The 13,123-nt window shown below is 44.7% G+C and overlaps 1 protein-coding gene and 1 long non-coding RNA gene across 2 annotated transcripts in view; both read right to left on the reverse strand.

Annotated features, from left to right (window-relative positions):
- LOC105807613 overlaps positions 1-13,123 on the reverse strand; it is a 139,442-nt gene that overhangs the window by 26,856 nt on the left and 99,463 nt on the right. The gene's annotated exons all lie outside the window — the stretch shown is intronic.
- Positions 71-1,569, reverse strand: SOX2 (SRY (sex determining region Y)-box 2). The gene has a single exon (XM_012641038.1). The coding sequence runs from the start codon at positions 1,145-1,147 to the stop codon at positions 182-184; it is 966 nt and encodes a 321-aa protein (XP_012496492.1). The 5' UTR covers positions 1,148-1,569; the 3' UTR covers positions 71-181.

Here is a 13,123-nt window from a genome sequence, read left to right on the forward strand (position 1 = left end):
TTTTGCAGCTGTCATTTGCTGTGGGTGATGGGCTTTTTTTTGTTTTTTGTTGTTTTTGTTTTGTTTTTTTAGCGCACCGGGTTTTTCTCCATGCTGTTTCTTATTCTCCTTGTTTGCACCCCTCCCATTTCCCTCGTTTTTCTTTGAGAATTTCTCCCTCCTCCAGTTCGCTGTCCGTCCCTCACATGTGCGAGAGGGGCAGTGTGCCGTTAATGGCCGTGCCCGGCACCGGGCCGCTCTGGTAGTGCTGAGACATGTGAAGTCTGCTGGGGGCGGCGGGTTCCGGCACCTCGGCGCCGGGGAGGTACATGCTGATCATGTCCCGGAGGTCCCCGGCCTGGCAGGGCGCCCTGGAGTGGGAGGAAGAGGTAACCACAGGGGGGCTGGAGCTGGCCTCGGACTTGACCACCGAACCCATGGAGCCAAGAGCCATGCCAGGGGTGCCCTGCTGCGAGTAGGACATGCTGTAGGTGGGCGAGCCGTTCATGTAGGTCTGCGAGCTGGTCATGGAGTTGTACTGCAGGGCACTCACGTCGTAGCGGTGCATGGGCTGCATCTGCGCGGCGCCGTGCGCGTTGAGGCCCGGGTGCTGCGGATAGCCCAGCTGGTCCTGCATCATGCTGTAGCTGCCATTGCTCCAGCCGTTCATGTGCGCGTAACTGTCCATGCGCTGATTCACGCCCGCGCCCAGGCCGGCGCCCACCCCTACCCCGCTCGCCATGCTGTTGCCGCCGGGGGCAAGCAGCCCGCCGGGCAGCGTGTACTTATCCTTCTTCATGAGCGTCTTGGTTTTCCGCCGGGGCCGGTATTTATAATCCGGGTGCTCCTTCATGTGCAGCGCTCGCAGCCGCTTGGCCTCGTCGATGAACGGCCGCTTCTCCGTCTCCGACAAAAGTTTCCACTCGGCGCCCAGGCGCTTGCTGATCTCCGAGTTATGCATCTTGGGGTTCTCCTGGGCCATCTTGCGCCGCTGCCCGCGGGACCACACCATGAAGGCGTTCATGGGCCGCTTGACGCGGTCCGGGCTGTTCTTCTGGTTGCCGCCCGCCGCCGCCGCGGTGGAGTTGCCGCCGCCGCCGCCGCCGCCGCCCCCCGAAGTTTGCTGCGGGCCCGGCGGCTTCAGCTCCGTCTCCATCATGTTGTACATGCGGGCGCTGTGCGCGGGCCCGGCCCGCCGGCGGCCGCCGACCCTCGGCCCGGCCGGGACTTTGGGGGGCCCGCGGGCGGGGGGAGGAGGGGAGGCGGGCGGGGGTGTCGGGAGCGCAGGGCTCCGCGCGGAAAATGAGATGAAGAATAATTTGGGGAAAAAAAAGAGGCAAACTGGAATCAGGATCAAAAAAAGAGCTTCCCTCCTCCTCTGGCCGATCCTGCCGCCGCCGATGATTGTTATCGTAATTGTTTGGACAGGCTTAAGCCTGGGGCTCAAACTTCTCTCCCTTTCTTTCTCTCTCCTCTTCTTTCTCTCAGTCCTAGTCTTAAAGAGGCAGCAAACTACTTTCCCCCTTTTGCAAACACTCTCTTCTCTGCCTTGACAACTCCTGATACTTTTTTGAACAAGTTAATAGACAACCATCCATGTGACGGGGGCTGTCAGGGAATAAATGGGTTTCTAGCGACCAATCAGCGCGCGGCGGCTCCTCCACTCGAGCCCAGCCTCGCCGCTGGGTTTTGCATGAAAGGGGGCGGGGCCTAGCGCGCCGCCGGCGGAGGGGGAGGGGGAGGGCGAGGAGGGGGAGGCGGCTCCCAGAGCCAGCCTGCCAGCCACTGAGAAACCTTTGTATCCCCTCTCGCAGCAACAGGTCACACCACACGCCTTTTCGAAGGAAGTGGGTAAACAGCACTAAGACTACGTGTTTTTTTTCCCCTTTAAACTTAATATTGATTTACTTTTTGGTGCAGGGTACTGAAATGAGGAAGGGGCGCGGGAAGCAGCTAAGGTGTAGGGGGTGGGGCAGGGCATGGTGGGTGGTTCAGGGCGACTGTCCAACTAGTATTTCTGGAAACGGGCAATGCAGGAGTTGGTGTGTCATTGTTCTCCCGCGCATCCGCAGCACTTCCCCCCAACTCCAGCCCGTCCTGTGCTTCTCCCTTAGCTCGCTCTTCCCCTTGCTCCCTTCCTTTACAGGTGCTAGCACTCACTGCTCACACCGGCCCGACGAGAAGATAGGAGGCCACATCTGTCCGCAAAACCCTTGCTTCCACGTAACTTGCTCTATTCTTGAAAATAAACCCTGGTCGGACCTTGCGGCCGACTCCAGGGCTGAGAACGGGCAGGGCCTTGGGAAACTGCCATTTCCTTGTCCTACTCAGCTCTTCAGCCCGGGGCATCACAGCTTGCCCTCTTACCCCCAGCCACATCTCCCACCGGTCTGTCTCCATTCAGTCGGTGCAAAGGGGATGCTGGTACTCTCTTTCCCTCTCCCCATTTTCCTCCTAAGCCTCCCCCCAAAAAGGATTTTAGCTGTGCAGGTTCAAATGCAGGCTGGGGAAGGAAAGAGAGAAACAGAAGGACGCTCAAAAGTGCAGGCCATGGGGGAGGATAGTTTCAACTTCCTGGCATCCCGTGGCACGGTACAGAGGTGGCTTTGGGGCTGCACTCACAAACTCCCTCCCACGCAGAGTTCCCAGGACCCAAGCAGAACCCTCCCCGGCATTTCCCCCTCTGACTTCTGCCGTGGTGGCCGCAGAGCCAGGCCGAGCAGGTCTGGGGCGCGCTGCAGAGGGGCTCTCGGCCTAGGAGGCGGGGGCGCTGCTCTCCAGGCACAGGTGCAGGCAGCGCACGCAGGGAGGAGGCCAGGACTTAGGAAGGGGGAGCCCAGCAAGGCCCAGGCTGGAGGAGGATGGGATGGGGCGGGGGTAGGGGGTCAGGAATCTTGCCTGCCCAGGACCCAAGAGGGTAATTTTAGCCGCTCTCCCATTGTCCCGACGTAAAGATTTCAATAGGTAGGCGCTCAATGCGGAGGGCAATGGCAGCACGTCCGTTACAAATAGGTAGTTTTGTTTCTCTTGTTGTCGCTACACGGAGTCAAACAAAGCCTCGTCTAAGTTTCCTTCCACTCTCTTGTTGGGATCTTTGTGGCTAAAATGTACTTGACTACAAAGGGGGGGGGGAGAAAGAAAAAAACCCTGATGCCATTTCTTTTTATAAAGGGCTTAAACCATCAGGGTTACTTATTTTCTTTCTTCTGTAACACTTTCTCCGCCCCCCTCCTCCCCTGATCTACCCTTACTCACCCTAAGAAAATGTACTGAATAGTATCTACCAGCCACGTTCCATTTATTATCTTTACAAAACTGTATTGTTTTGTTCCTTACTCTAACCTTTTTCTTCCCACAACTGCCCTTCCCTATTCCTCCTCCAACTTCTCCAATCTCTGCCCTCCAAGGCCTGTCTGTTATTGTCAAATTCAAGCTAAGTATGCTCACTGGAAACCCAGAAAAGTTGTGAAAAAAGAATCCTGCAGACTTTTCTTAATAAATTATTATTTCCAGTCAACCGTCCTGCCCGCCCCCGACAAGGTTCTCCTTTTCCTCTTAAGTTATGGTTTGCTTTAGTTCTTGGGCACCCAGAAAGGGTGAGACTGGCCTTCTCAAAATGCATAAATATTCGGTACTCTTCAAAATAAAGCAATGCTTTATGTCTAATCGAGGTGTAATATTAAGCTAAACACAGACCTGAAGATTAAGAAAGAGAAAAGGTTGACAATCTGGAGAAGAGAAGGCGGCCACCGGCTTTTCAGCGCGGCTGGTTTCAGGGATGTGGCTGGTGCGCCCCCTGCTGGTAGATTCCCTTTTCCAAGACTATTATCTTTAAAAGTAGGTGTTCGGAAATAAAGGAAAAAAATGAGGGGGATGGAAGATCAAATTAATTACTAATAATCTAAAGAAAAGAAAAGTTAACATATCATATAAGCTGTGTAACTAAATCATAAGAATCAGATTTAATTTCCTTAACTTAAAAATATACATACAATTTCAAGTGAGACGTTAAATCACAGGAAAAAATAAGTACAAATTATGAGATTCAACATATGAATGAATTATTATTGTCCAGACGCCATGAAGAGCAGACCAAGCATTCACTTTATGATTGCCTATGCACTGGTCTACTTAATAGCATTATTGCAAGAACTTTAAAAAGCTTATGATAATTAAGTTTGAAGAAACAACCAAAGGGTTGCTGTGGAAAATGGTGATGTATATTTATTAAAATAATTATTAATAACGGATGATTATAGACCCAAATCTTTTAAGTCTCGCTGTCTTTCTCTCAAGGCACAATTTTTTTCCTTGGGATGATATATAACAGCTTTTACACATTCTCTGATGCATGTGTTTTTGCCTGAACTCTATAATAATGCATTTAAGAGGTTAAAGGGGCTGGCTAGGTCTTTTATTAATTGGTTTTATCACATAAATAAGCCATGGAAATACATTACAATTGTGTTATCATTGGTTGCATTTATTTACAGCTTTATTTTAATTAAGCCTGCTGTACTTATCGAGGCAATAAACTAACTGTGGCTGGCATTTATGCATAGTAATGTGCTATGAAAATAAGATTAAAGAAGATGGTGATAGCAGAAACAATTTTCTCATTAGATTTTAAAGAACATATGCATTAAAAAAAATCAGATCACTGCCCACTCGATTTCAGTCTGGCACCATCACTGGCCTCTAAATATAATAATAACTATAACAATCTCAGAAGATGACAGAAGCAACACTGTTTTAGGTTTATAATAGATGGCTACAATACTAACAACAATATACCATTGACTACTAGACAATCAAAAAAAAAAAAAAAGACTTGGAACAGGATGCTTCATCCTCTCAGAATTTAAAACGTTGCCATTGGCACAATTTATGAAAATTGAAAGTACTTAATCTAAAGAGAGTGTAACACTTCCCTCCCGTGAGCAGCAAAAAGCTATATACACTTTTACAGCAAGATTAGTAATTAGGAAGAAAAATGTATAACTCCTGGGACATTTTGATTTGATTTTGTTCTACTATAGGCCCTAGCCAAAAAGCCTTAACTGCTAAGTGTGACTAAATTTTATTTAAAAATCTTTTGCGTTGATTTTTCTCTCCTAAACTTCCCCCGTACCTCCTCAAGCATTATATCTGAAGCCAACTGACAATTTTGTGGAGATAGGGGACTGTAGACTTATTTTTTCTTCTTAGTGGCAAATAGAGGTTTAACTTGCAGTAATTAGGTGAGAACTAGCCAAGCATCTTACTATTATGATGCTTGTTAAAAAACGCTTCTTTTCTGCATCTGCATTTGAGTGTGTTCCCCTCCTCTCTTAATCTTCTTATGGAAATGAAGGCAAACGGCAGGGAACCTGCAGAGTCTTGGAGAATGTCCTTGTTAACTGGAATTTCTCAGCATTGCTAATTAGCAGAGTTTGACGACCACCAGTATTGGGAAAAAGCTCTGTTTAACCACTCACAAACCATTCCGAGGAAGAGCAGACTAATTTTATTTTGTAATTAAAATCTGAAAAGGGCCCTATTTGACAGTTAGGGCTATGAGAGTTTTATCTCCCCGTGAAATAATTACTGCCTTGATAACTCAATTTTCTGAAAAATGTCAACTGTGGGCTCCAAAAGTTTTAATTTCATTACGTAAGGAAAAAGATGCAAGAAAAATAGAAGAAAATGTACAGAAAGGCTTTCTAACTCTGGAACTGGTTAAATATATTAGGAGCCAGATTTGGCCAAATGACAGTCTTTTTCCTCCCTTTTTTGTAATGTTTCCTCTAGATCCTAACCTTCCAACTATCTCCTCTCCAAGTGACCATGGCAGTGATCATACTGCAGTGAAAGAGATCATACCAATGGTCTGGTAAGTAAGAAGCAAATAAAACTAAAAAGGGAAGTACAGCAACCAGAGAAAAGTTCCTAGTTTTGTTCCAAAAATAAAGGAAAATTCAAATGTTTAGGACAATGCTACTGTGCTTTGGTGAGATGAGATTTTATTTATAGGTATCCCTTAATACAAGAAAACTGAGAATTATGGAGTAAAGAGACTGGCATAAGCCAATTTTTAAAATGTTTTCTTTTCTTCTGTAAATCACAAAAGATCTCAGTCACTCCAAAGTAGAACATACCACAAGACTTCCAGAATGATCAAAGCTGGATTCTTCAAGATTTAAGAAACAAACACAGATTAATGAAGGAAAAGATACATTTCTTTTCCTTAAAAAAGTCTCCCATACTTTCCAAAAATAGTCAATAAGAAATATGCTGGATAAAGTTAGGATATGGAAACTAAGAGCAAAAAATTGAAACTGAATTGTACTGTTGTCAAACTTCATTTCTAAGTACACTTTACAGAAATTCCTAGAGGGGACAGACACCTTAATTTTTATAATGCCATTTTCAAAATGATAGAAATTCTTTCATCTACATTTTCTCCATTTTTTTCCTATGTCAAACTTTCAGGTATTGGAAATGTGAGGGATTAGTGACAGGAACTATAATGAATGTTTCTAGATGACACAAAGGAAAAATATGTATCTCTATCCCTTTCTATTTACTAAGATATAGATATGCATATGGATGCATGGTGGATTGGTAATTTTAGATTGCTTAATCATATATTTTTCTTCTTGTCTGTCCCTTTAGCACCTTGCCTTTAATTTCCAGAAGTGGTATTACACTTAACAAATGAACAAGGGGATAACAAATGCTGTTTCAGTCCAGACCCAATTTCACCAAATAATTTCACTCAAGAGCTGTAAGGGCCCTTGAAACCTAAGGAATGCAGAACTGCTTTGCATTCAGATCCCCCCACTTTTTTTTTTAACTCATTCTCTTTCATCTAATTCTCACTGATGAAATAAATACATTTTAAAAACAATTCAGTAGTTAGAAAACTAAATACATTTCCCCTTTATTTCAAATTATAGCAAGAAAAGTAATATATAATTATTTGTATATGTCTTTCAGGCTGTATATAATAATGATATTACTTACAGAATCATATATATGTGTACATCTTTCATATAGTCCAGCTCAAATATTTTCTGGAAAAAAATTCACACTTCACAATTTCACTTACATTTCTGAATTATCAAGCAATTTTAACATAAGTTCAGATTCTGTCCCTGCACTGCAGCTATTGTTCAGGGGAAAACATAGTGTGCCCATTAAATGATCTAATTATTTAAAATAGAAATTCCCTTTTAAAAGGACAAACTAAAAACTTAAAGAGCTGCCACCAGTGGTTTTCAATTGCATTGAACCTATGATTTTGATTTTAAAAATTAGAAGAAGAGAATTTAAAAAAAGGCAAACAGATCACCAGAAACTCCAGGTTGGCCCCCACCCCCCAAAAAAACCCTGGACCCTTCTATGCCTCTAAATCATTGCTTGAGTGTCTAAATATATATCTCACTGATTGACCACACTATCTCGTGAAATTAATCTTACCAAAGGAAAAGAATTTCCTTAGAATCCTAGTTTTCCACTGGCTAGGATTATTAACATCATTTTAGAAAAAAAACAAATTGTTTTACACTTTCCCACTGTTATTGTTTAATTGACCACAACTTTTGTGGGAAATACAAACCTATGCCTTCCTTAAGTTTTCTCTAGCTCGTGTTAAATGACTCCAGTGCAGGCTGGGCTATGCTTTCACTGCAATGAAACCAAACAGGGAGAACCTCTTTCACTGGGAATTTAGTCTTCTTTCTTCTGGAGGTCTCATGGAACATACTACTCCTCTGTTACCCACAAGCCCCTTTCCAGAAGTACAAATGGACTTAATACAAACCACAAAAGTGACAAAACCTCAGAGGACTGATGTATTTGGCACCCCAAAAAGCAAGTTGGGAAAAGAAATTACATCTTCTCAGATAAAATTAGATAAGAAATTAGATGTGAGGGTCAGACAGGAATACTATCAGAGAAAAAGGAAGAAAGTCCTCCACCTGTGGCATGAAAAGAAGTTGAAGTAATCCATTGAAAAAAATAATAATTCTACAACCACCATCAGCCCTAAATGAAACTGTTACTTTTTTCAAGGATTTGCAGCTGTGGCTTGCCCTGGAAAGTGCTCTAAATCAAAGTATACACCCATCTTGGGCGGGCTGGCATCCTCAAGTCTCCCATTGACATCAGGAACCCTCTCCTAAAAGCTCTTCTGCCCTCAAAAGAAATGCCCGAGAAGTCGGCCTTCCCAGGGGCCCACTTCTGCCTGCCCCCTAGTGCCCCCCTCCCACTCCCGGCTCAGATGGAGTCGGGCTTCCAAACCCATCCCAATGGAATTCTCAGATCGCTGGCCTGATAATCTTTAAAGGCTCCTTCGGAGCTGGGGCTCTGACTTTTATCTTCCCTGCTACCCTTCTTCCCTTTTTGTTGGCTCTCCCCACTCCTCTTCCCTCTCGCCCCACCCCCCCTTCTTGATTTGAAGATCATTGACACGATAGGCTGTAATGAGTCCTTCAGAAACTGTTATGATCTACAGTGACAATCTCTGCACCTAATTCACAGATTATTGACAAGCACCGTGGGCTCAATGGTGTCAAGTTGTACTTGTGGTTTCAACACCCTCCAGCAACCCACGTAGCTGCTGGGCCCTGGATGGGACCCGCAGTCTGGCAAGCTTATCAACCAGTGGAGATGAGTATCAGTCTACACCTCAACTTCTTCAAGCCCGGCTGGACTTTCTCCCTGGCGCCTTTGTCTGTCTCAGGGTGGGATCAACGGAACTAAAGGATCTCCGGAGTTTAAAAACAAAGTGAAAGGGCAAACTTAATAAATTAGAGCTCATCGTTGAATCTTGGTCTTCATACTGAGTCATTTTTCCCTACACCCAAATAGCTACCAAGCTCCAAACTACATACACTGGCTTTCAGAGTGCGGGCGCTTTCCTGGGTTCGCTATGAAAGGTGTGAGGGGTGAAAGGAAGAAAGGGCTGAGGAGTTGGCACCGACTCAGTGGGCCTAAGCTAGGTTGGCCCATCCGCCTGGATCGTCCTCAGACTCGGGGAAGACTGACTACTTGCAAAGCAGGGCGCCCAGCCAAGCCGCGCGGGCTCGGGCCTGGAGGCCGGGACAAGAGACCAAAAATGCCCGCCCCGCCCCTAAAGGACGCTTTGCCGCCGCGGAAAAACGCTGCCGGTTGCCAGCCGCTGCGGCTTTGCCTGCTGCTGCAGAATCAGTCACTCGCTGCCCTGCTCCCCAGCCCCAAAGACGGAGGGGCTGCCTTCCTGCGGGCCGCCCTGGGGCGTGGGATCCGGGCAGGGGCCGGGGCCGCCTGGGACCACAAAAATGACGCTGCGCCGGGAGGGCTGGGTGGCATTCCCAGGCCTGGGCCACCCACTTGTGTAGCTCTCTTTCCTCAACTAGCGGTTGTGCTTTCTCCTTGGGCTCTGGAAAGTTGAGGACTCGCTCTGGGCACGCACCCCCGCCCGCGTCCAGGTGCGGCCCCCCTCTCCTGCCTTCCCACAAAAGCCTCCCGACAGGCCGGGACCCCTGGCTGCGGAACAGGGGGGAAATCTCCAGGGCTCTGTTGTACATTTTACATCACTTAAGAAGACTAGGCATATTCCCCCTTTCGTGGATCGCCTCATAGGTTTTGCTGGCTCTGGCCTCCTTATCCCGCGGGCCGTGAGAGCCACTGATCGGTGTTTCGACCTCGGCTGTCAGCGCACCGTGTCTTACCTTACCCGGTTGGCGCCGATTCGCAAAGCCAGCCCCGACTTAAAATTCCTGTAATGGGGACAAACCTTTTGGAAGAGCAAAGGGTGGGGGTACTGTGGCTGGGATCCCGCTTGCCCATAATTTCGATAAAATTCCAGGTAGAGAGTTATCAAAAACCCTAATCCTTTTTCTGCCATTACATCTGAACCTACTTACTAAAAAACCTAAGCCGAGATCCAGTTCTGGAACCAGATGGATAAGGCATCTCTCCTCCTATGGAACAGCAATTTCCCTTAAAATGCAGTCTTAATAGGGCAACATAAAGCTTGCATAGCCAGGATATTAAATATTTTTTAAAAGCCATTCTTTTATGAAAAATTAAGCTGGTTCCTTCGATGGGCAAACTTAAAGGAAAAAAGCAAACCCTAAACTTATTAAGGTTAAAAGTTAAAATTGTAAGTACATCGTGAAAGTGGAAATCATAAAACATGTTGTTCATTTAGCACACAAATAGTTTCTATTTGATTTTAAATAACTAAACAAATCCACATTTTCCCTTTCACAGGATGTGTCATTTTTACAGTTTATCTTTCTGAAATAATTCAAAGGCTATTTTTGCCCTGACGTTCTGGCCAAAGTAAAAAAAAAAAGTCAAAGCTCTTTCTTATGTAGACAGGTAGTTTTTGGAAGTGTAAAAATACTGCTCTTTCCTTAGGATAATCTGGTGGATTCCTAGTCAATGAAATGCTGAATTACAAAGAAAGCACTCCTTACCATTGGTACGCCTTCCCTGAAATCCTACGGCTAAGATGAAAGAAGAAAGATATCAGGCACCTGTTTCTTAGATAATATCTGGAATTTAACTGCTAGCCAGAAAAGAAAAAGTTTGATCAAGATTGGTTTGGGGGCTGGGAAACACTCAAAGAAGAGACTGGCCTTTTAATTACACTCTAGAAATAAATAAATAAATAAATAAATAAAAAGAAGCAAGTTATTTCATTTACTCAGAGATTCAGTTACAATATTTGCAGGACCTCGAAGGGCATTCAAGATGCTTCACAATGTGAAAACAGCAAGCAGCAGTATCTTTCGTTTAATTTTTTGAAATGTGGACAAACAGAATAAGTAGCCTTTGCTTGATTCTTCACGGCTACAGAAAAAAAAAATTCTTTGTTTTTCATCATGTTTCTTTACCTGTTTTACCATCGCAGAACCTTTAATAAGAGTTCCAATACCAAACCCGGGTAGGGGATGGCTGGGATGTGAGGAGGAGGAATAGGTTAGTCTTTATTTTTCATTGAATTAAAATCGTATTATCGTCTCTTCAGTTTTTTATTGAGTTAAAATTATATTATCTGTCAAGGATATAAAAACTCGTTTCCGCACCCCCTTTCCTTTTTGGAGAGTAATAAAGAGTTTTTTCTAACCCCAGAGCAAGGTTCTAGCGATTTCCGGGACTGGCGCTGCGCAGCTCCTACTGTGTCCAACAGGGGGCGCTGGGCACGAACCTGCGCGGCGGCTCAGCGCCGCTTCACATCTGAGTCGGGTTCCAGCCCCGGAAGGCGAGAGCCGCTCGCGGGGTCGAGTACAGAGCTTTAGTCTTCGTGGATAAAAAGAGATTAAAGGCTAAATTCTTTTTTGGGTATGTGTGTGTATGTGTGTGTGTGTGTGTGTGTGTGTGTGTGTGTGTGTGTGTGTGTGTAGGTGGGTTATCAATTTTAACCAACTACGAAAATGTAGAGCTTTTTATCCTTTGATGTTCTCATAAAGAAACTCCTATCGGTTGAGAAATTACACGGTTTCTGTGCCAACACTGCAGCTATATAGTGTGGGGGAAATTATTTAATTAAAAATATGTTTTCCATCTGTTCACATGATCTTTTTAGAAGTACTTAAAAAGCTGACATTGATCCCTTGGCCTGTTAACCCTGCCCCAAGTTTCAAATACTTTTAACTATATCGAAGGCCCTTCTATTAATTTGAAGTGGGGGAAAGAGACCCAAATATTTAAATCCCCCCTAAATAGTTACTCCTCTGCATCCTCCCTCTTTCTTTAAACAGGGGCTTTTATGTGACTGACACATTTCACTCTGCCGATTCTACAAAGCCAGGTATAAATGACAAGCGGCTCTAAATAATAATAATAATAAACCTGATTTTGGACTACATAACATCGAAGTACAGTATAAGAAGAAATCTAAATAAAATTGTAATCCACCTCCCCCCCAACTAAATAAAAAAAAAAAAAACAACCTTCACCTGTATTTAAATAGCGTGCCTTTAATTACAGCAGTTGGGGATGCATGAGGCTGAAATGAAATTAGCAGTCATTACCAGTCCTTTAACTCTGTGGTGCTTTTGATCAGCACTAAATTAGCTTTCCAGTCCTAACAAAGACTCTACAGCAAGCAGTGGGCTGTAAATAAGACAGCGCGACCTGCCCTCAACACCTTTTCTCTTGTCAATCATAGCTCCATCATTCAGCCCAAGATTAACCTTTATCTACCAAATTTTTGAAAAAAAAGAAAAAAAAAAAAAGAAGAAGGAAAGAAAGAAGAAAAAGAAAAAAATAGGAGGCGGGAAGGAAAGCCCCCTGACCACCACATGTCGCAATAACAGAGGTTCCTAAGAGCCCCCTTTACATTGTATTATAATGAGCCCGTGTCAGAATCTGCAATTTTCAAATCATCCCTTCCCACTCCACCCCCTTACACCTCTCGAGTATATTAGAAGAGTCAGAATGCTGTTCAGGTAGGAAACGGATCCCTTTCCCCAGAATTACTAATTGGGCGTGGACCACCCTTCATAAGTCAATTTGTCATTAGCCTCTCCTCCTTTATTAGTCTAACAAGATTTCGGGAGAGGAGGGCATGTTTGAGGAGAAAACAGTGATGATTTTAAGGCATATACATAAGTTTCTGGGCTGAAAACAATCAATTTACTCCACTAATAGTCTCTAGTTTCTAGAAGAAAAAACCCCAACAGCAATAACAAAAACCCAGCTGCTTTTCCCAGGACTGAATTACGAAAGTAAAACATTGGTTCAAGTTGCCATTAGAGGGCGCGAGAGAGCAAGCCCCATCACCCCTCGCACAACTTCCCGCAGAAACCCTCCCACCTTCCAGCTTCGCCATGCTCTGTAATTCCTTCTCTCAGGTAATATTTCCTGCTTACCCTGTCCCCTTGCATTTCTGTCTCCCTCTATGTCAATCTCTCATAAAGAATGAGGTATCGCCATGTCCTTTTGCTTCCTGTTTGTAACCTTCCTCCACCCCAAACATCACCAAAATAGTAAGACGCCAATTTAAGTGGTACCACCCCTTTATGTGTACCTTTTAAATCAAATCACTCTTTCCATTCTAAGTAGCATTGGTCTAGAAAAGGTTCCTTGTAGGAGTGAATGCTAGAGTTTAGCATTTTTAATATGGAAGCCCGAATTTTTCCTTCCTGGGTTTCTCTCTGGGTGCTCA

Source organism: Propithecus coquereli, unplaced genomic scaffold (assembly GCF_000956105.1).
Source record: "Propithecus coquereli isolate 6110/MARCELLA unplaced genomic scaffold, Pcoq_1.0 Scaffold10, whole genome shotgun sequence".
NCBI lineage: Eukaryota > Metazoa > Chordata > Mammalia > Primates > Indriidae > Propithecus > Propithecus coquereli.

Coding starts and splice junctions, on each gene's coding strand:
- SOX2 (XM_012641038.1), bottom strand. CDS start 1,147: ATGTACAACATGATGGAGACGGAGCTGAAGCCGCCGGGCCCGCAGCAA.